The sequence below is a fragment of the Diadema setosum genome, chromosome 2, assembly GCF_964275005.1.
Source record: "Diadema setosum chromosome 2, eeDiaSeto1, whole genome shotgun sequence".
Lineage (NCBI taxonomy): Eukaryota > Metazoa > Echinodermata > Echinoidea > Diadematoida > Diadematidae > Diadema > Diadema setosum.
The window spans coordinates 25,607,455-25,629,772 of NC_092686.1; the positions used below are offsets into that span (position 1 = coordinate 25,607,455).

At 40.8% G+C, this 22,318-nt stretch overlaps 2 protein-coding genes and 1 long non-coding RNA gene across 3 annotated transcripts in view; 2 read left to right on the forward strand and 1 right to left on the reverse strand.

Annotated features, from left to right (window-relative positions):
* The window catches only part of LOC140243511 (lysosomal proton-coupled steroid conjugate and bile acid symporter SLC46A3-like), a 29,567-nt gene extending 27,683 nt beyond the window's left edge, over positions 1–1,884 (reverse strand). The window contains exon 1 of the mRNA XM_072323185.1: positions 1,845–1,884. The gene's annotated coding sequence lies outside the window, so the exon portion shown is untranslated. The remainder of the gene's footprint in view (positions 1–1,844) is intronic.
* A 4,042-nt stretch (positions 1,885–5,926) lies between these two features.
* On the forward strand, positions 5,927–8,743 carry LOC140241247 (uncharacterized). Its single transcript, XR_011902066.1, has 3 exons — positions 5,927–5,975; positions 7,455–7,518; positions 8,607–8,743. It is a non-coding gene; the product is annotated as an uncharacterized lncRNA (long non-coding RNA).
* Positions 8,744–17,837: 9,094 nt separating this feature from the next.
* LOC140243530 (uncharacterized) lies at positions 17,838–18,191 on the forward strand. Its single transcript, XM_072323202.1, has one exon. It carries the CDS (start codon positions 17,838–17,840, stop codon positions 18,189–18,191), a length of 354 nt encoding a protein of 117 aa, XP_072179303.1.
* Positions 18,192–22,318: the final 4,127 nt, after the last annotated feature.

A 22,318-nucleotide genomic window follows, 5' to 3' on the forward strand; every position in this document is an offset into this window, starting at 1 on the left:
ATTACACCCTCAGAATACCGATTCGTAATTAACTCTGTGATTAAGTCCTCTCAGAGGTGCACGCGCATTGATACGCGCAAACGCGTAGGTCCTTCCCGCCAAACGCTTGTTGCTATGGTAGTTAATATACCCCCTACTTAATCATGCTCTCAGAATACCAATTCGGTAATTAAGTGCTAATCAGATACTTAATAAGCTTTCAGAATACGGCCCCATGGTTTCAATTTGCGATTCACAAAGGTGGTTTCGGCAGAAACCACGGTTTCATCGCAGTCTTCTACGTCACGATTTTGAGTCAACTGTTTGGGGTGGTCTGAAACAGTGGACTCAACTGAAACCGTGGATTTAACCAATCACAGAGCAGCATTTCGGGACATTTGCAGACGAGAGTTGGTGGTCGGCGCGGCAATTCTTGAATCACTCGGCAAGAGAATAAAGAGTTGTTGATGGTTAGAGAGTTACTAGCGTTCGCTCCAACTTTTAGAAAATCGTGAGTAATTTATCCATTTATAGTGATGAGAAGTGTTTTACGCTATCATCCATTGTTTTTATTTGTGAAGAAAATTTTAGATTAATGGTATAAAATGCATGCAATGCTACCTAGCAGAACACGGGATTTGATATAGAGATGCGTTATCGTCAGCAGGTTTTGTGTAGTCCTACACGTATATTTTTGTGTCACCCTCTCGCACATAGATAGCGGCGAGCTACCATACATCCTTCTCCTTGTGACCTTGCTTGAGTCCTTGAGCTCTGCCAGTTCTCTCTATTCTTTACCTGCTCATGGTCAGGCAGGCAAACAAAACTGGCTAGAATTGAAGAAAAAGTTTGATCTTCCTATACACCATTCCAAAATAGTAATTAGGGCCTAGCATAGGTCTAGAGCGTAGAGGATCTAGGATCAGTCTCAAACGAGAGACCTAGCCAGGCCTAGGTAACCAGTGCAGTGAAGTGTGAGTTCTCACGTATCCTTAACATTTAAAACTTAGGACCTAGTCTAGAACTGCGACCAGCCCCACGCAACGCGAAGCGTTGGACAGTACTGTAACGTTATTTATAGGACTAGGCCTTTGATAACTGTACAATTCCAAGGAGCACCCGCGGTTATGTTAGACCTTTGTTCAGTTTGGCAAGAGTTCCTTTTGGGACAAAAGTGAGTGTAAGTGAGACAAAGTAAAAGTGAGTGCATGTGTGCATCCGTGCGTATCGCAAGCAAGGTTAGGCTAGGTAGAGTTGTAACTTGTATAGGATCTAGATCTAGCTGCACTGACTCGATTACTACGTACCGTAGTACTACACGTAACATAGTAACTATACACAGCCCAGTCGCTGTACATGGTACGTCGCGCTTTCGCATAGCGTAACAGTGTCTGGTCGGGCTAGTAACGTAGTAGACTATGGAATAAACTATACACAGCGCAGTCGCTGTGACAGCGTACTAACAGCGTCTGGTCGGGCTAGTAGAAATCTAACGGTGTTAGTAGACTACTAGGATCTAGATTCTAGTAGATCTAGGCCTAGGCCTAGAATTAAGATTCTAGACCTAGTACTGTAACGTTAGTAGGACCTAGGCCTACTACTAATGTAATTGAAATTGGGGTGGCTGTCCCAAAAGGATCTTTCCGCAGCGAGTCAGGGCGTATAGTTAAAAACGATGAACTCTTACAATGGCTTACAAACTACACAATCGAACATTATAATCTAACGTTAAAATGACCTTATAAATATTAGAAACTAGAACTCTAGAGTCTAGTTCTTTGTTAGTAATATTAAACATTACCAAAATATTCAATGGGAAAAGTGTGACAAACATGTCTTGCTATTGGTATTAAGACGGTACTCACCAGCAAAAGTTTGCAAATTGCCGTAAAGATAGGATACGGTCCTCCAAGAAGGCAGCAACATGAGCAATCGTTCACGAACAGTGTCTCCTCAATAGGAGAGAACCGTATACTGTTTTTACAGCAATTTGTAACCTTTTGCTGGTGAGTACCAACCAACGGCGTAAATCCGTACTGAGGAGTGGGGGGGGGGGGATGGTCACCATCACCACGATTACAAGCCCATAATCGGACCGGCGCAGCCTTGGGGGGGGGGGGGGGGGGGGAGGGGAGAAGCTTGGTGCCCCCCCCCCCCACACACACGCACACTTTACAGGGATCGGATGTCCCACTCTTTTGCATGAAATATAAAGTGAGAGGAAAGTGGCAGCAAAAATATGAAGACTATTTGTTCTTGTTGTTGCTTTTTTTTTTTTTGCTTGTCAGATGACTTGCGGCGGAAAATCAGACCTTAAAAGTATGAAGACATTTTTTGTTTTTGAAATATCTGTGAGAGAGAGCGGAGCGACCGGGTTAACGGGGGGAGGGTGTGTATGGGGGGGGGGGGGGGGTGTCCCTCTCCCACACGAGGAAGATTTTGCATTTTCAGACCTAAAATTCAGCGATCTGGTGCACACTTTTGGTGAAATTTTTGTTTTTTTTTTTTCTTTAAAAAACCAATAGAAAATGAAATATTCACAATATATTATTGAATGACTAAATCGTGGTATTTCAGCTCTTGCTCCGCCTGTGCGACATCACTGCGAAGGCCTACTAAATAGTGGGGCCTATCACCGGCGTAGACAGGATTGGGGGAGCGGTTATGAGATCGTGAGGGAGCGAAGCAAGCGAGGTGGGTGGGGGGGAGGGTATGGTAGGGGGGTTTCTCCCTCCCACGGTGAAATCTTTTTACATTGAAAATTTTGACATTTTACAGTCCAAAAACTGCCGTTTGTAGCTATATTCTTCGCTTTGGAAATTAAGGGGGGGGGGAGGCACACCGTGCGCAACTGCTGTCAATCACTGGCAGCAACATCAGGAGAATGGCATAGCGATTAAATGCGAGCGAGCGGAGCGAGCGAGCTTGAAAATTTTGACATAGGCCCTATAATGCTTTTACATGCTAAAAACTGCCGTTTGTGGCTGTATTTTTTTGCTTTGGAAATTAAGGGGGGCGCACCGGGTGCAACTGCTGGCAATTACTGGCAGCAACATCAGGAGAATGGCATAATGCGAGCGAGTGAAGCGAGCGAGCTTGAAAATTTTGACATTTTACAGTCCCAAAACTGCCGCTTTTGGCTGTATTTCTTCGCTTTGGAAATTAAGGGGGGCGCACCGGGCGCAACTACTGGCAGTTACTGGCAGCAACATCAGGGGAATGGCATAACGATTGAATACGAGCGAGCGAAGCGAGTGAGCTTGAAAATTTTGACTTTTTACAGTCCCAAAACTGTTGTTTGTAGCTATATTTTTCGCTTTGGAAATTAAGGGGGGGGGGCGCACCGGGCACAACTGCTGGCAATTACTGGCAGCATGTAACATCAGGAGAATGGCATAACGATTAAAAGAAAGCGAGCGAGTTTGAAAATTTTGACATTTTACAGTCCCCATACTGTCGTTTGTGGCTGTATTTTTTCGCTTTGGAAATCAAGGGGGGGGGGGGGACACACCGGGCGCAACTGTCGGCAATTACTGACAGTAACATCAGGAGAATGGCATAACGATTAAATGCGAGCGAGCGAAGCGAGTGAGCTTGAAAATTGTGATATTTTACAGTCCCAAAAACTGTCCTTTGTGGCTGTATTTTTTCGCTTTGGAAATTAAGGGGGCGCACCGGGCGAAAATTGCCGGCAGTTACTGGCAGCAACATCAGGAGAATGGCATAATGATTAAACAATGCGAGCGAGCGAAGCGAGTGAGCTTGAAAATTTTGACATTTATGCAGTCCCCCAAACTGTCGTTTGTGGTTGTATTTTTTCGCTTTGGAAATTAAGGAGGCGCACCGGGCGAAAACTACTGGCAATTACTAGCAGCAACATCAGGAGAATGGCATAATGATTAAATGCGAGCGAGCGAAGCGAGCGAGCTTCAAAATTTTGACATTTTACAGTCCCAAAACTGCCGTTTGTAGCTATATGTTTCGCTTTGGGAATTAAGGGGGGCGCATCGGGCGAAAACTGCTGGCAATTACTAGCTGCAACATCAGGAGAATGGCATAATGATTAAATGCGAGCGAGCGAAGCGAGCGAGCTTCAAAATTTTGACATTTTACAGTCCAAAAACTGCCGTTTGTAGCTATATTTTTCGCTTTGGAAATTAAGGGGCCGGGGCGCACCGGGCGCAACTGCTGCCATTCACTGGCAGCAGCATCAGGAGAATGGCATAGCGATTAAATGCGAGCGAGCGGAGCGAGCGAGCTTTAAAATTTTGACATTTTACACTCCAAACACTGCCGTTTGTAGCTATATTTTTCGCTTTTGTTGTCCCACTTTTATGGGGGAACCATCCCCCCCCCCATCGACGCCTCTGCATATGAGGGTGCTTTTGTTAAGTGAAAGATCTGCTGCACACTCTTTGATAAATTAGGGAAATATACGTCAATCTCAAAAGTGTACAAAGTCTATCGAAAGGGAGCCTGTATAGCGGAGCTTTTGCATGTTTATGATTGCAATACAACGATCTGGTGCGTAGTTCTGGCGATATTTGGACAATTTTCCATTAAGAAAGTTCGAGATTTGTCCTCATCTCGGGAATTGCTTGGGGGATAAATGATTTGTCTGCCTAAACACTTCCGTATGGGCGGGGCAAATGCCCCTTTGCCCCCCCCCCACCCCGAGATAGATTCGACGCCCCTGATCTTCCCTGGGTATGCTCATAGATGTATACTGACTGAGTCACCAGTCACTGTCGTTTCTCAGGAATGATTCAGGAAATGGAGGGGTTCAATTATGGCAATATAGTTTTTGTTATTGTTTGTTTGTTTGTTTGTTTTTTTTTCGTACATATCTTGCAGATGGTCCCCAGTTACTCGCGTCATAGCATGTTTACATATAGGCCTATACTATTTGACGTTGTCAACGTCTGAGCCATACCTTACAGTGTATGTCGATGTTACTTTCTTCGCGAGCGAGCGAAGCGAGCGAGCGCTTGAGAAAATTATGTATATATTTTCCTACAAGATAGAATACTGTTCAGCTCTGTTACCTGTCTGAAGGCCGGCGCACAAACGTCATGCAATATGCCAAAATTGATACAATCACATTTCTGCTTCCTCCATTTTTTTTTTTTCAAAATTCAGGGGGGGATGATTGTACAGGCCATCCCCCCCTCCTCCATTTCAGGGGGGGATATATCCCCCCATCCCCCCGGGATTTACGCAACATCTGTAGTATATGATAGATTAGTAGGTCTAACACGTGTCGTTAGGTCTAACTTAACTGCAACCAGCAGCCCCATACGCATAGCGTTCATACGCTATGCGTATGGGGCTGCTGGTCGCAGTTCGTCTAGGTCCTACGAGGTGCGTTTGTCGCGCTAGGTCCCACTGCGCTGACTAGTCTATAATTTTTAGTATTGGGTCATTTTAATGTTTGATTGGTGTTTTCGTAAGCCACCGTAAAAGTCCATCGTTTTTATCTGTCGCAACTCGCTGATGTCTTGTTACGTAGTAAAAGCTAGCATACAAGACAAGTAGCGATATTATTATTTGATATACAATGTACTTTGCTAACACTACAGGGTAAACTCCGATATCGAAGCTCTGTTTGCCTGCCAACAACGGAGCTTCGAAGGAACGTACACGTGTATTGTGAAATTTGCGAAGCACATTGTATGCGGAAATGATGTACAACACTACATTAACAATGTTCAATCATAACAGCTTCTACTCGAGAATTGTCAAATTGTATGCGGAAAACAAGTGACTGATGTGTGAAGGTATGTAATGTAGTGATGTGTGTTTACCAATTATATTGGCCAGCCGACGATTTATTCTTCGATATAATTATTGACATGATCCTGCTTTGAAAATGATTGAGTTACCTATCAAAATTTAGATGGATGACATTCCCTTTTTATGTGATTTATCTGTTGCAGTAGACACATCCTTTGACTGCCATCAACAGGAAACCTGGTTTTGCTGTAAAGAACAAAACCGTAAGTAGAATCCTTTCGTAAATGCACAAGTTGGGGAGGAATTAAAAATGTGGAATACCTGTTTAAAAACAGGACTTGTGGAGATTTTATTAATCATAACTACAATCTTGAACTTACTACAGTACCCTGTGAGAAAGTTATGTGTTCATCATTGCATTGTAAGATTCCACTGTGGTAAGTCATAAATGAAAATCGGAAACAGATTCATTATTGCATGGGTGATCGTGAGCCTTAAACTAGAATCCACCATGATAAAAGTGTGTATTAGAGAATGAAAAAAAAAAAAGAGATATGGAATTTTAAATATTTGAAGAAATCAGATGAGTAAATAAGCAGATTATTACTGTTCAAAAAAAGAATTGTCATCACTAGGTCTGTGTAAATGGCAAAATTGGTAAGCATCTATGTGGAGAGGGAGTATTGTACAAATGGGATACTCTTAAGAGGGGCCCTTGGGCGGCAACAACATCCTTTCTACATTGCCATCTTCTTGAAAACAATTGGAAAGATTTTTACCAAATTTGGCACTGACCATCTGCATTTTTCTGATTAGTGTTTTCAGCTCACCTGAGCCAAATAGCTCCAGTGAGCTCTAGCGATCGCTCACCATTCCCATCTTAACAACTGACAAGCAGATTTTAACCAAACTTGGAGGGAAATCTGTACGGGGTGGGGAGTTAAAAATGTACATGTGGTGAGTGTAGCTCCCCAGGGTGCTCCAGGGTAGCATCTTTTGTTTAATTTACAAAAATGCCCCAAATCTGGCAATACTACATGTGCTAGTATGGGCGCTAGACCCACAAGCTCTTTTTATGTATACTAATTCAAATATTGTCAAGATGTCACAACTTCTCTTTTACTTCTAATGATTTCATTAAATCATCTTGAAGTGTAAAATTCCCAAATAATTTACTTGCAAAAGAAAAATGTATCAACATGGCTGAATCTCTAAATTCATTATTGGGTACATCTTTTTAAAGGGATCGTATAGTTTTAGTTGAGACCTAATTTCAGGTTTCTAACTTTTTTTTGGTGAGATAATGAGAAACCTCTTACAAAATATGAAAGAGCATGTAATTCCATGGGGAATTCAACTTTATTTGATGAAAATTGTTTTTGAAATGGCTGAGATATCCAAAACAGAGCGATTCTTATAAGTGTGGGACCCACACTTTATTACGATTGCTTTGTTTTACTTTGTTTTTTGATGTTTCAGTCATTCCAAACCCGATTTTCATCAAATAAACTTTGAATTCCTCTTAAAATGGTATGCTCTGTACTATTTCATAAGTGTTTTCTTGGTATCTCGCAAAAAGTTAAACGCCCAATTCTCATCTTCACCAATACTGTACTATCCCTTTAACCTGCATTCATGTGTTGTTCGCAGGTCTTTGTTATTGAAAATGTCATAAAACTTGATAGTCTGAATCAATCTCTTCAATGCAGTTAAGATCTTTGTCCTTTTTGTACCAAATGTAGGAAACACCAATAATGGCTGCGCAACCATTTGAGACATCTCCAGCTATACTCCAAAGACTGAGAGGTATTATTTTGTTTCATTTTTTGGTGCTTGCCTTGATATAACATTCAATGTTTTCCTTTGTACGATAAAGCATGGAAATAGGACAACATGGCTTCTTCAAAGTGATTATTCACTTAATAATGAGTAAGACATACATGGCTGAACTTATTTGTCAGGTGGCCAACTGGGCCGCTTAACCAAGATGATTGTTGGGCAAATTCAATTTCGGATACAATTGCAATACAGAATGTAAGCACAAATTTCTGACTTTCATGAATAAATTTAATCAGGAAACATTGCTATGACTGTTATGAGTGGCCAACCGGGCCACAAAGGGCTCAGCTTTTGGTGCTCAGGAAAAGTTTTGTTTTGCCAGTGGCAACTGGGCCACTGCTAAAGTTGACATACATTTTAATATAATCTAACTAAATTATCATTCTTCCAAATTACACATACATCAGCACGCAGTGGTGCTTCTTATAATTATAGTTCTCAAGTTAAATGTGTGGCAAATTAGAGTAGTGGGCATTAACAATAATGACATTTTAAAGATCACCTATTTAATTCTGTGTATTCTACTGACTGGACTATGCTTGTACTTTACAACTGATCATTTGGCTCAAGAAATTCATGATAATCACCAGTTGACAGTTGACAAAACTGACATTAGTGACGACAATTTATTGTCTTTGTGTATTTCATTTTTATTTTGTCGTCCTATGAAAGTGAATTAGATGGACAATTAAGAGGCACATTACTGTTTTAAGCATATAACAGTAATGTTCTCCCCAATACTCTTGTTCACCTTAAAGTTCGGTTTTTTTTTTCCAATTAGTTAAGATGAAATAACACCAAGCATTGAGTGATCATGAGGATAGTAGAAGAAATGCTCACTCCCAAGGAGTTGTTTGTACAGACCCTGCTATCATTCTTGGATAGAGCTGAGGTGAACAGCACCAAGGAAATGTTAACAGAATAGTAGATATTTGTTTCATAAACCTCATTATTGAATATGTTTTATGACCAACAAGGAGAATCATTTTGTTTTACCACATATTTTCTAAGTACATGTATATTATTGTCCAAATTATTCCTCCGTACATTCCTAGAGAGCTGAAAGGCCTCGAAGAGGATTGGCTGACAGGCGGAATCCATTTGAACTGTATGAGGATGAAGCTTTTCAAGTGAGCTACAGATTTTCGAAAGATACTCTGCACTCCACCTCATCAATATGCTTGGAGGTGATCTGAGGAGGGACACAGATTGGAATGATGCACTACCTGTTTATGTGCAGGTATTGACCACTCTCTGCTTTTATGCCGTTGGTAAGTTAATACATTTTTGCTCATTAAATTTTACAAATTGCATTTTATATGTTTGTCCTTTTGTTGTTGTGGTTGTTGTTCTTGTTCTTGTTCATATTGTTGTTTTGAGTAGTGAGGGGATTTATAACCAATCTCTGTGGGACCATCCATAATGGGAGGGAGCTGGAGGTTCCCTAAGGTTGGTAATACAGGAGATTATGTGTACCCTGGTGGGCACTAGATCTGCATACTCTCTCTTAATGTTAGTATTGCTCAGCTTTTCTTTTATTTAGACTTTTAATTGTTTTCCTCATACCAGTGATTTAACAGAGCTGCCAAACATTTTTCTTCGTATCATTTTGTACCTTTTTTGTTGTTGTGGGAGGGGGGGGGGGATACTCCACTTTACATGGGAAATTGTTGCATTTGGAACTTATTTGTATGGGAGTAGGATCAGTCATTTTCACAGGCTTAAATCAAATTATATATTTCTTTGTATTTTAATCAAATGTGTACAATTGCATTTGATAAAGGATTATCCACGCAAAAATCTATTTAAGTGGTTTCATATTTTTATTCAGATTCATTCCAGCGGATGCATGGGGACGAGGCATCAATGTCACAGTCGTCTGTTATGCAGAGTCATCAGAGACGTTTTGGAAGCCATCGCAAGGAGGAAGAGAGAATTCATCAGGTTTCCAACTACGAGAGAAGAGATTGAATCTACCCAGCAGAGATTTTATGAGTACTACCGCTATCCAGGAGTCATAGGTGCTATCGATAGGACTCATGTCTCAATAAGGAGTCCTGGTAGGGAACAAGCCCTGTACTTCCTTAACAGGAAGAACAGGTATTCGATCGATGTAAATATCCCGTCAGTATAATACTGTAATCCTCTTGTTTAATGCATCCACTGGCAAGAATTAGTTGGCGGAATCATATTAGCTATACTCGTTACATACTCAAATAAGATATCAATGGTATTTTTCTCTCTGTGGTCATACACTGCAAAAACGATTGAGAACCATATTTCATTTGAATGATTGCCCTATCCGCAAGTGAAATTTATTTGCATATCATATACTTCTCTTTCTTTTTTCGTCAATTTTTGATGAATGGCAATTCATATATCAGCAGTAAAATGTCTAACAATTATTGCTTTATAGAATGTAAATGTGATTAAATAGATATATCTAAATGTAAAGAAAATGACATCTCATTTAAAGACATTGCATTACAATAATTTCATATTATTTCAGGTCATGAGTCTCATCATCCGAACTTCTTTGTTACTGTATTACGACTATTGTAAGACACTACGCTATTGTATGAAATGGCAACAATAATATTTTGTTAGTCCTCTGTCTCACTAAACAAATATAAATATCACCAGAAATGTAATCATGGCTTATTAACAATGAAGCATGTTGTTTGATCATCGAATACATGCTGTTAAATAAATACATGTAGTTACCCTTTTCTATTCAACTGGTTTACTTTATCCCCCAAAAGTATATGCATATATACAATATAAACAGTGGATATACATGTAGACCCCATTGAATTAATGTTGAGTTAAAGAATCTTAAAATGTACGGTGTACATCAGTTATATTTAAAGGGATCATATAGTTTTGGTGGAGACTGAAAGGAGACCTCCGGATGATTTTCAGATTTTTACATTTGAACTAATTAGTAATACTGAGGACTGAGTTTTAGAATTTGTGATAATTGGGATGAAGAGCAAGAATATTTTCAAAATTTAGAACAAATTGCAATGAACAAGGATGATGACATGGCAGAGTCACGATAAGAATGCATGAGTTGGGGCTCAAGGAAGCAGAACAAAAGAAGAAGGCATTCATAGATTATTCACTGGTGAACTCGCAATCACGCGGTATTGTAATGGAATTACACTGCTACATTTCTGAAATACCGTATGTGAACCTCCTATGTCATCATCCTTGTTCAGTGTAATTTGTTTAAGGTTTCTCAAAGTATTGTTTCTCTGCTCAAGAACCACAAAAAATTCCACAAATCTATACATGGAGTACTGAGTAGTCGATTTATGTACTACATGATGTGAAATCATGAAAATTGTCTGGAATATGTCCCTTTAACTTCAGGTTTTTTTTTTTGTTTTGTTTTTTTGTGAGATAGTGAGACACCTCTTATGAAATATGAAAGAGCATGCAATTCCAAAAGGGATTCAATGTTTCTTTGATGAAAATTGGTTTTGAAATAGCCAAGATATCCAAAACAGAGTGATCCTAATAAAGCGTGGGACCTACATTTTATTATGATCATTTTGTTTTACTTTCTTTTTTGATGTTTCAGCTATTCCAAACCCGATTTTCTTCAAATAAACTTTGAATTCCTCTTAAAATGGTATGTTCTGTACTATTTCGTAAGTGTTTTCTTGGTATCTCGCAAAAAAGTTAAAGCCCAATTTTCATCTCCATTAATACTGTACCATCCCTTTAACACATTCTTAGTGAAATTGTCAAAAATAGTAAACTATGAATAGACATGAACATTGCAATGTCATGTAAAGGCTGAGGGTGATTGGTTAGATCTAACTGAAGTTTACTCTCATTGACAATCCATACCAGGTGCCAAGACGTGTCAAAAAGTGACAATAATCCTGTATACGTGTAAGTGGCTTATGACTTTGGAAATTGTTAAAATCACACAATTCATCAAAAGCCACCTCAGATAGAGAATGCTAGAATGTCTATCCAAATATCCCAGAAAGTGTCTCCAAAGCTTGAATAAGCCACAGAGTTGCTCCACATTTCATAGGCATAAGAAAAATCTCAGATGGCTACAGTTGATTAAATCCGGGGACACTGACAGTCATCTCTCTCTTTATAATAATGCCTTTTTATCAGGATTTATTCTGTACTACATGTAGTTCAGGAAAGTTGGCAGATACTATATTTGCATGTTCATGTATTGTCCATCTCACTGTCTTGCATTTCTAGTATATATCTAGATATTTAACACATTACTAGTGTAGTAGAGGATAAAACTACCGAACATGGCTAACGTACTGTACATTGTAATGCCATTGTGACAAAGTACATTATTATGTTGTTGGTAATAAGGATTTGTCCCTAATCAAAAATTATGTGATCATATACTTGTGACTGCTCAGAAGGTAAAAACCATACAGTTAAACAATGGGAATGAACAATAGAATTATTTAGGTCTGGACAATATACAAGACTTTAGATAAGGTAAATTAATTAGGAATGTCCTGACATACATGTGAGCAGAAAATATTTTTGACAGGAGGTTGTGCAAAAAGGCAAGCTGTGGTCATTTGATAATGCTGAGGAACTGTATTCCCACAGTTACCACCTTCTCATCTGGACTGACCATTGGACAAGGGAAACATTATACCAGGCTTGATAAGTGGTAATCTTACTATCTTAATTGTGGCTACTCTGGATAAACTGTTGTTGGCCTTATTCAGGGCTACCCGGTATACGAAGACAGGGTTGGGCACTTGTAGTCAGTCTGGGTGTCTATCAAAATGTCACGTGTCCAAAGCTGAAGGATTTTACTGGCCCACTCATGTTGTTAGGGAAAAAGGGATACTTGATACATTGTGTTATGTATTGTTTGGGGGCCAAGAGGAGGATGGGCTGAATATGATAATGATGTTCACAGGAAGATTGAACAAAACCATCCTGCTGGAACTGAGACAAGTTACTTAAAATCCAACATCTCAAGTAGGCTCAGGGAGTCTTTACTCTCTTAACATCTCACATGTATAGCGATAAATAAAGTCATGTACATGCAGTACTTTTGTGTTTGACAACTTTGTTGTTTTTCGACAGAGTTTACATGTGGTCGACATTGTTAAACCTTGTTTTTTTTTTATTATTGTAACAGTCATCATAATCCATCAGCTGCACAATTGTTATTTAAGCAAATGGATATGAATGAATACAAAGGTATACACTGTTACTGTCACGCGAGTCATACATGTACTTCCAAATTTGTAAAGTACGTTGTCACGCCATTGGATGGCCGGTGATTAAAAATCGTCATTTATGACTGAACTGTTTTACAGTACATACTATGTGCATACTTTGTGAGACCATGTCTGATGTGTTTTTAATAATTGTAATTACATACTTTGTATATTAACCTGACTGTACAGTTCTGGTTGAGGTGAGGATTTAGCTTTTAATATTTGAAAGATATTCAGAAACCACTCTATGAGATGTCAAAGAGCATACAATTCTAAGGGGAATGAAAAGTTTATTTGATGAAAATCGGTTTTGAAATGATTGAGATATCCCAAAACAATGTGAAACAAAGAGATCCTAATAAAAGGCGTGGTCTATCACTTTTTATTATTATCGCTTTTTTGATATCTCGGCCATTTGAAATCCAATTTTCATCAAATGAACGTTGAATCCTTCCTGCAATGTGAGTGTGGTCATCCAGGTCAGGGTCAGTAGTTTCCATCCAATGTGTGTGTGTGTGTGTGTGTGTGTGTGTGTGTGTACATGTATTTGCATTGCATTGAACATACATAAGATTCAGCAACAGCATACAGGGGAGGGAGATATGTTTTTCATGTTTTAATGTTTTTCATGTAAAAAAAAACACAACAACAACACAATATGCTAGGTGTGTACTGTACTGAGCATGCTCAGTGTAATATTAAATAGGGGAAATCCCTTTTCTGAGGTCAAGTCCACTGTTGAAACCACGGTTTCATTTGAGTCCACTGTTGAAACCATGGTTTCAAACCGTGGACTCAAATGAAACCGTGGTTTTTTGAGTCCACTGTTTGTGAATCGCAGACTCGAAACCACGGTTTCTAAAAACCATGGTTTCTAGAAACCGTAGTTTCATTTGAAACCACCTTTGTGAATTCCGGCCCAAGAGTGTCTTGCATAAGTGCACCTATAGATCATCATAGATACCAATTTTGAAATTGATTGCTTAAATACTATGGAAGTAGTTCCCTCCACAAGGTTTTGGTAAAATTGTGGTTACCATGAAAACGCATTGTCCGACAAACACACACAAAAAAAAACATGTCTTGCACATCTGTACCTCAATATCATCATTTACCCTAAGTTTCATTCAAATTGCTTCAAAACTGTACAAGGAATTCGCGACGCAAGATTTTGCAGCAGACCGACCGACCGACCGCCCGACCAACATCACGGTGATTCCTATATACCCCCTTCACACTAAGTGTGGCGGGGGTATAATTAACCGCTCACATTCCTGAGAGCTATTACTATGAACCAGTGCTCTGTGGAATATGCATACATACTTCGATGATGACGTCAAGGCGTAATTTGTACATGATTAAACATTTAGGAATAAACCATTGAAGCCAAACATCAATATATGTAAGCCTATACAAATTCTGACATTCTAAAAGGTCAGTGACCTCCCATTGTCCTGAGAGGTCAAAGTTGGATAAACACAGGGTAATGACCAATGTTCTGTGGAATGAGAAGACACTTCTATTGTAGCATAAATGCTAATAGCATAATGCATGATTGCACACTGGGTATACAGTTAACCATTGAATATATATAAATTTTCTGATATTTTGAGGTCATTGATATATCACAGTCCTCAGAAGTCAAAGGCAGAGACATTTAAATAATTTCCTTCGATCTGAGGAATAGGAAAACGATTCAGTTGTAACATCAATGAATTTTAGGACATCGCTATCATGTTTATAATCAACCAACTGTACCAAATATCAATATTCTGCTATTTTGAGGTCATTGACCTCTGGAGGTCATCAGAGGTCAAAGGTAGAAACCTGTCAAGGCTTCTGTGGAACATTGAAGCAACTGCACTGTTGTAAAAATGAGTTTTTAGTACATCATTGCCGTGTTTATCATTAACCAAAATATCAATATTCTGATAATAGTATCTCGAGTTCATTGACCTCTGGAGGTCATCAGATGTCAAAGGTAGATCCCTGTCAGGGCTCTGTGGAACATGAAGACAATTCCACTGTAACAAAAATGATTTTTTTTTTTAGTACATTATTACCATGTTTAACATTAATAAATGACGCAAAATAGTAATTTTCTGCAATTTTCAGGCCATTGATCTCTGGAGGTCATCAGAGGTCAATTCAGACTTACCTCCCGATCTTGAAATAAATTTTATAGCATGTCTTGGTGAAAAACACTGGTGAAAGTTGCATGCTTTAGACAAATTTTGCACAATTTTTCGGCTTATCTGCTCTATTAAAGGTAACAGGACCTTTAACAATGCTATCTGTGTTTAAGTATATTGATGTTGTAATAGTGGACCAGATTCAATGATGAATATAGGACACAGTTGTTTAACGATAATTTTGACAACTTTAATCCACTATCACAAACGAGCGTCATGGTAATGACTGCTGCTCTGACCGTATCACTCAATAATAGAATACATGGAATATGCATACACTTGTGATAAATGTAGTGCGCTCATATAATACAATAATTGACACTTGCTATTTTCTGTTGTTCAGCTCGCATACACAATGATTTGCATAGCCGAGCATTATTAGTCAGGTGGAACGTACACTATGCGGTTTCGTAAAGTTCGGGGTGATCCGGGGAAAGATCCGTGTTGACGCCTTGGGCATCCTTGGACATCCGGGAGGCCAACACGGCAACTATTGACGGTCAAAAACATCCGGCGTCATCCGGGGACTGTCGTGTTGGTAGAGCAATCCGGGATGGTCCGTGTGGCTGCCGTGTAGCTGCCGTGTTGATCCGTGTAGATGCCGTGTTGGTCTGTGTAGACGCCGCGCTCTTCCGGCCTTATCCGTGTAGCTGCCGTGTTGATACCGTGTGTACAGTCATATCAACGCTCGTCGACGATCCATCGAAGTCGAAACTATCCCGGAACTCCCGGATCATCGTGTAGATCCTTGAGTTCCGTGTTTACAATTATGTGACTGGGGCCTTATGAACCACAAAAGGTTAGAAGAAACTCCTAACACCAACCTGCAGTCGTCAGGCTGGCCTGTATTTTCACTGACAGATCTCATCCATGCAATGAGACAGTCATTGTTCCTTCACAGCGCAAACTTGGAAAAAGTTCAATTTGTCATTGTCTTTAAAGTTCATGTGATCAGTAATGCATGACATTATTGTCACCATAATTAGGTGTCAATGGAAAGACGAAGAATCTCCCTTTCCTCACAACTAACACTGAGCTCTCCATAGCTGACAAATATGGAATAGTAGCCCCCAAATTTGGATTACTTTTTTTGATAGGCACTGTATAGATAGTTTTTACATGAAATATGTCACATGAACTTTCTGTGGATCGTCATTAACTATCAAAAGCTTGACCAGGGCGTAAAGCAGATAAAAGTCACCTATACATACAATATATGTACAGAAACATTACACAACAGATGTATTATGCACGTTCAGTAGGTTTCATAGTTAGGATATGACAGAAGGAGAAATAAGGGATGAGAAATTGAGAGGAAGCTGAGAAGAGGGTACTCTATACATCATGTACAGCTCTGGTGATTCTGGTAACATAGAAAGATTCGTTACCATGTCTACAAGACGTATACGCATAACAAAAATAAACATGTGAACCTGAGGAGTGAGGGCAAGAGCCATCCAACTGGTGCATGCTTAAACACATTTACAAAGAAGGGCATCCCTTACTTGCATTCTAAATGTATGCTTTGTTTGTCGCAGTCGTATTTCATGAGCAAGAGAATTCCAGATGTCAGGACCAGCATGTCGTATGGATCGGTGAGCAAGGGATGTTCTTGGATTTTCTGAAGTGCATGCTGAAGAGGTTCTGTGTGATGACACAGCCATCACACAGCTGTCTAGTGGGAAAGCCCCAGGCTCTGATTCCATCCCTGCTGAAGTGTACAAAAAGGGTGGCCCAATCACCCTCATTAAGCTCACCAAGCTGTACCAGTCCATGTGGAGCAAAGAACAGTTACCACAAGAATTCAGAGATGCTACAGTTGTTCACATCTACAAACGGAAAGGAAATCGCCAGGCTTGTGACAACCATCGAGGCATCTCCCTCCTGTCTATAGCAGGCCGAGTCCTCCTCAATCGCTTACTGGAACATCTGGAGCAGGGTCATCTCCATGAAAGTCAATGCGGCTTCCGTGCAGGTCGAGAGACCACTGATATGATATTTGCTGCCCGCCAGCTTCAGGAGAAGTGCATTGAGCAGCATCGTGACCTATACACAACCTTTGTCGATCTGACCAAGGCCTTCGACACGGTTAGTCGTGAGGGACTCTGGAAAATTATGGGAAAGTTTGGCTGCCCACGGAAGTTCATCACAATTGTCCGCCAGTTTCACGATGGGATGACTGCCAAAGTTCTTGATAATTGTGAATCCTCCAATGCCTTTCCAGTGACAAATGGAGTCAAGCAGGGTTGTGTCCTGGCCCCGACACTATTCAGCATGACGTTCTCGGCAATGCTCTCAGACGCCTTCAAAGACTGCGAACCTGGCATTAACATTAGGTACAGGTCGGATGGAAAGCTCTTTAATCTTAGGCGCTTGAAGGCCATCAAGAAGGTGAGGGAGACCGTCATCAGAGACTTCTTGTTTGCCGACGACTGTGCACTCAATGCCAATGGTGAGAACGAGATGCAGATGCAGATGGACAGATTCTCCTCAGCCTGTGACAACTTCGGCCTTACCATCAGCACCAAGAAGACTGAGGTGATGTTCCAACCAGCTCCAGGGAACCAGTACCACAAACCACAAATCCAGGTGAACGGACAGACTCTCCAGGCAGCAAAGACCTTCACCTATCTGGGCAGCACCATCTCCAACTGTGTCACAATTGATGCTGAGCTCAACAACAGGATCTCTAAAGCCAGCAGTGCTTTTGGGAGACTCAGAAAAAATGTTTGGGAGAGGAGAGGGATCAGCCTTTCAACAAAGCTGAAAGTCTACTGCGCAGTTGTTCTCACCATGCTTCTCTATGGTTGCGAAACTTGGACTTTGTTCCGGAGACTATGAGAGGCAAATCAACCACTTCTATATGCGATGCCTCCGCAACCTCCTTCGCATCCGCTTGGAGGATAAAGTTCTGGACACAGAGGTACTGAAGCGGGCAGGCATCCCTAGCATCATTACCAAAATCCGCAAGGCCCAGGTGAGATGGGCAGGCCACGTCACCCGCATGTCTGACGACCGCACCCCGAAAAAGCTCTTCTATGGAGAACTCGCTGTTGGGAAGCGCAAGGTGGGAGGACAAAAGAAGCGCTTCAAAGACAACCTGAAGTTCTACCTAAAAGACTTCTCCATCAACACCGAGTCCTGGGAGACACTTGCCGCAGATCGCCCTTCCTGGCGCCACGCTGTTGCTGTAGGGGCCCGTAGAGCAGAGGAGTAGCGCGTCAAGCAGGCAGAGCACAAACGCCAGATGCGAAAAGCTAGAGCAGCCAACCCCAACAGTGTAGCCCCTACCCACTTCTGCCCTACCTGTGGGAGAGGCTTTCTTGCCCAGATTGGCCTCATCAGCCACCTCCGAACCCATCGAGCCAATTGATGTCATTGGTCATCCTCGAGAACGAGGGACGAACACACACACACACGTTTGTTTGTCGCAGTCGTATTTCATGAGCAAGAGAATTCCAGATGTCAGGACCAGCATGTCGTATGGATCGGTGAGCAAGGGATGTTCTTCGATTTTCTGAAGTGCATGTCTGAAGAGGTTCTGGTTGGATAACTATGGATAGCTAAGTCGTATCAAAAGCGAAACATGCTTAACAGGTTCTTTTTTTGTGTTAGGCATATCTGCATGCATGTATCAAACTATGATGACATTTCTAAGTGAGTAGCTTAGTCATGGTGAAAAATGTAGTCTTTAACCGATGAAGTCTGGGCTCCAATATCAACTTGTCTTCTCAATCGAGACCAAACGCGCTGCGGAGCCGTAGACGGTTATGATTCCGCCACCACCACCTGAAAAAAAAAAGAAGAGTTGGTGTCGAGCTTTGCTATGTATGAATAAATGCATTTGTGTGTGTATGTTTGTGTGTGCTTAATTTTGTTTTGAGGGGATCTGTCATTGTTTTCTTTGTCGTTATCAAGTAGCCGAAAAAAAAAGGTCTACTTGTCGGAAGGCGCCGAAATGAGGAAAATATAGCACTCGTAGATGTCCGAACTTCTCCGCTTTTATCTATCTTCTTTTTTTTTTTTTTTTGGGGGGGGGGGGAGGGGTGCTACTTGATGAGTCCTTCATTCTGTTAAATGTGTTTTTTTTGTTTATCTTTGTAAATGTACTACTAATCTATATATAAAGGAGAAAGACAGTACAGTGTTCCACAGATCCAGACGTAGCTCTACTTTCTGATTCTTTTATTTAGTTCGATCTTTCGCCCATCGGCCTTTATCAAGGTCTATACACAAAGACACAAGATGGTTTACAGTGTGACATTGGCAGTGATATTGTCAAAAAAAAAGAAAAGAAAAGAGAAAAACCCAGGAAATATCTAACATACCCATACCAGACATCTGAATAGTGGTTTCCCCTCATTTAAAGCGTCAGCAGGCAGAAGTGGAGTAAATTTCTTATATCCCCCTCTTTTACGAATGCCTATGAGATTTACGTGTTGTTCTGTTTTGTGTGTCTGTTTTTTTTTTAAAGGGTAAGCATCCGGGCACTTAAGCTCTCGGCGAATAAAATTTGATGTTGATAAAATTTTCGCGACAGAGAGCAAATTTTCATAGTATACGTAAAGCTGCGTTTACACCATGTTCCCGGCGGCCACGGCAGCCCCGTTTCACCCCACCGTGGACAAAACGGGGTGGACGTCAGACAACGTAAGTGGACGGGATAGGCAAACGTGGCAGGTCGGAACTGCCGTGGATGCCGTGCCAGACTTTTTAACTGTCAAAAAATCTGCCAAGTCAGTCACGGCGTGGATTTGAATACTAATGATCCCGAATAAGACGGGATGAGCGCAACAAAACCTGATAGCATGTAATACGCCGTTATAAAATTTGGATGCAGTCGGTGGTGGGACGGGAAGTAGGCTCCTACGCGTGTTCCCCGGCGGTATCTTACGGTCCTTTTCAAGTTTTGGCCCGTTTTGCAACGGTTGGTCACGGGTATCTCACTGCAGGCTAAGGTGTATTGTCTGACACAGTGTGCGCGATCAGGTGTTATATAAACATTCGCGTAGACAGGTCCTCAGATCGGGGGGGGGGGGACATGATTTGCGGTCGAAAAAGGCGATCACAATATTTGTTCAAATAAACACACACACACACACTAAATATATAAATAAGCAGTCCATATTTTAAGGGGCAAGAAAATGTTCAATTTCAAATTATTTTGTGGGAAACACACAAGCTAGGGAGCGAAAAGACCCATCGGGGAGGGTGTGGTATCTTTGACCTCTTTTCCGCGCGTGTACAAAGTTTTTTTTTTTTTTTTATGAAGAGAAGGGGGAGGGTTGGTATCCCCCTACAGAACGGAGATGATGCATATTGAGAACTGAAATTCAACGACGGGAGTATACTTTGGGGGAACATTAATTTTCAGGCGAGACATGAGAAAACTATTGAGGCGATTCAGACAATGAATAACTACTAGATTAAACAAAAATGGTAGAATGTGATATTTCTGCGTATGTGTCTTTTTATGTTTTGACACTCTGTTTATATTAATAATTTATGGCGGTGGCGAACGGGGGGGGGGGGGGTGAGATGAATCCCCCCCCCCCCCCTTCACGAGGGAGTTTTTGAATCTTTGGGGTTGAAATTCAACAATCTGGTTCAATCTGGTTCTTTTGATGACATTTGAGAAAGTTTTCACAAAAAGAAAGAAAATTAAGCATTGAATGCTATGGTAATCGCACGGTTCAGTAATTGTGAATGTTGTTAAAATCGCAATCGGTGCTGCGACGCATCTTCAATGATAAAGGCGCTCGCTTTTCAATATTACAAGATCACTGACTGGTTCAGTCTATTCAGGTGGTACAGCATAGCTGTATACTTCCTGTCTTGTCTGTCGATAGCTGGCGTTACTCGCACCAGGATCTCATCGAAGAGGCCTAGAGACATCCTCGGATAATTCTGATAGGTATTAACATCTTAGGTGCAGAGCTCTCTAGTAAGAATGTTGTATAGTGACCCATCTGTCTTCTGATAGCCATTCGCGCACCCACATGGTTCTTTTCCTTCTCATCCTCTCTCTGAAATTGCCTATCAGCATCTGCTGCTGGGCTTTTTTGCTGACGTAAAGCCTGGATGTATGCACCCAGCACACATGCAAATACAAAATCATAGTCTTGGACATTCATAATGTCTCACCATGGTAAAGGTCTCATGATATTAAAACGATTGCTCTCGTCTGAGAGCCTTTGTTTTTATACCGTGTGCACAAACGTTCTCGAAAGCTGCCCGACGTCCACGTTTCATCCGAAGAGAACCTTAACAGAAAGTAAAAATCGTGTCGGATCTCGATCAGAACGTAAGAAACGTGAAGGACCCCATCAGAACGAGACGGGCCTGGAAGGAGTGTACTGGCATCCTCGATACTCCGCGGACTAAATTGTAGTGCGCCTTTTGAGTTTCCGTTATTCATCAGCCATATCCTCCACGGCCCGTCACTAATACCGAGACGGACCGTGAGCAATCCCAGCAAGACCTTACAAAACTTGAAAACGGAGGACAAAATGTAGAAAATGCCACGGGGCAAACGGGGCTGCCGTGGTTGCCGGGAACATAGTATAAACGCAGCCTAAACGCGTAAAGATAGAGGACAATCGAATCAGGGTAAAGTACCATCCAGTGACCGGTCAAAAACTGGTGACGGAAAATCGAATAGTGCGTGGAAATCCCCGTCTCAGTTGCTATTAGGGAGCTTTAGATTTGCTGCGCGGACGTTTCATACGACGAGTGCGTTGGACATTCTCCTCTCTCCCTGCGTCGTGCCTAAAAGTAGCTTTAGATTACGCTTGGACTTTTTTTTTTGACGCTTTTTATAGCCTTTATTCAGACCAATCAAATGAAATTGTTACATTGTAGTGACACAAAAAATAACTATAATACACTGTTTAACGGACAACAAAAGGTTGTGTGCAAAATATAGATAAAACATACATCAATTGTACACATTTGACATGATTCAGTCACCAGTCTGAATAAAGATTTTATCCAAGACAGATACAAAAAAAAAAAAAAAAAACGTGAGAGGTGATGGACTTACAAAATCTTTAAAATGTATTCTATTCACCAGTTATGAACCTCATAATGGCTAATATCTCTCTGGGTCTTATGCAAGTGGAGATTCATAGCCAGATAATATTTGATTAAGTTTTAATGGTATGAGGATCAGAGAAAATAAACAAGTGGAAAACATTAACGTTAAATAATTTTTCATTAAAAGAAAAATTCCTACCTGAAAAAAAAGTGTTATTAAAAATTATATGATTTTCATTGAGCGTTTCTTTAACAATAACATTCTTTCCTTTCAAATAATTCCAAATATCTAAAAATTCTAAATACAAA

Excerpts from the sequence above, each read along its gene's own strand:
- LOC140243530 (XM_072323202.1), top strand. The coding sequence starts at position 17,838 with ATGCGATGCCTCCGCAACCTCCTTCGCATCCGCTTGGAGGATAAAGTT.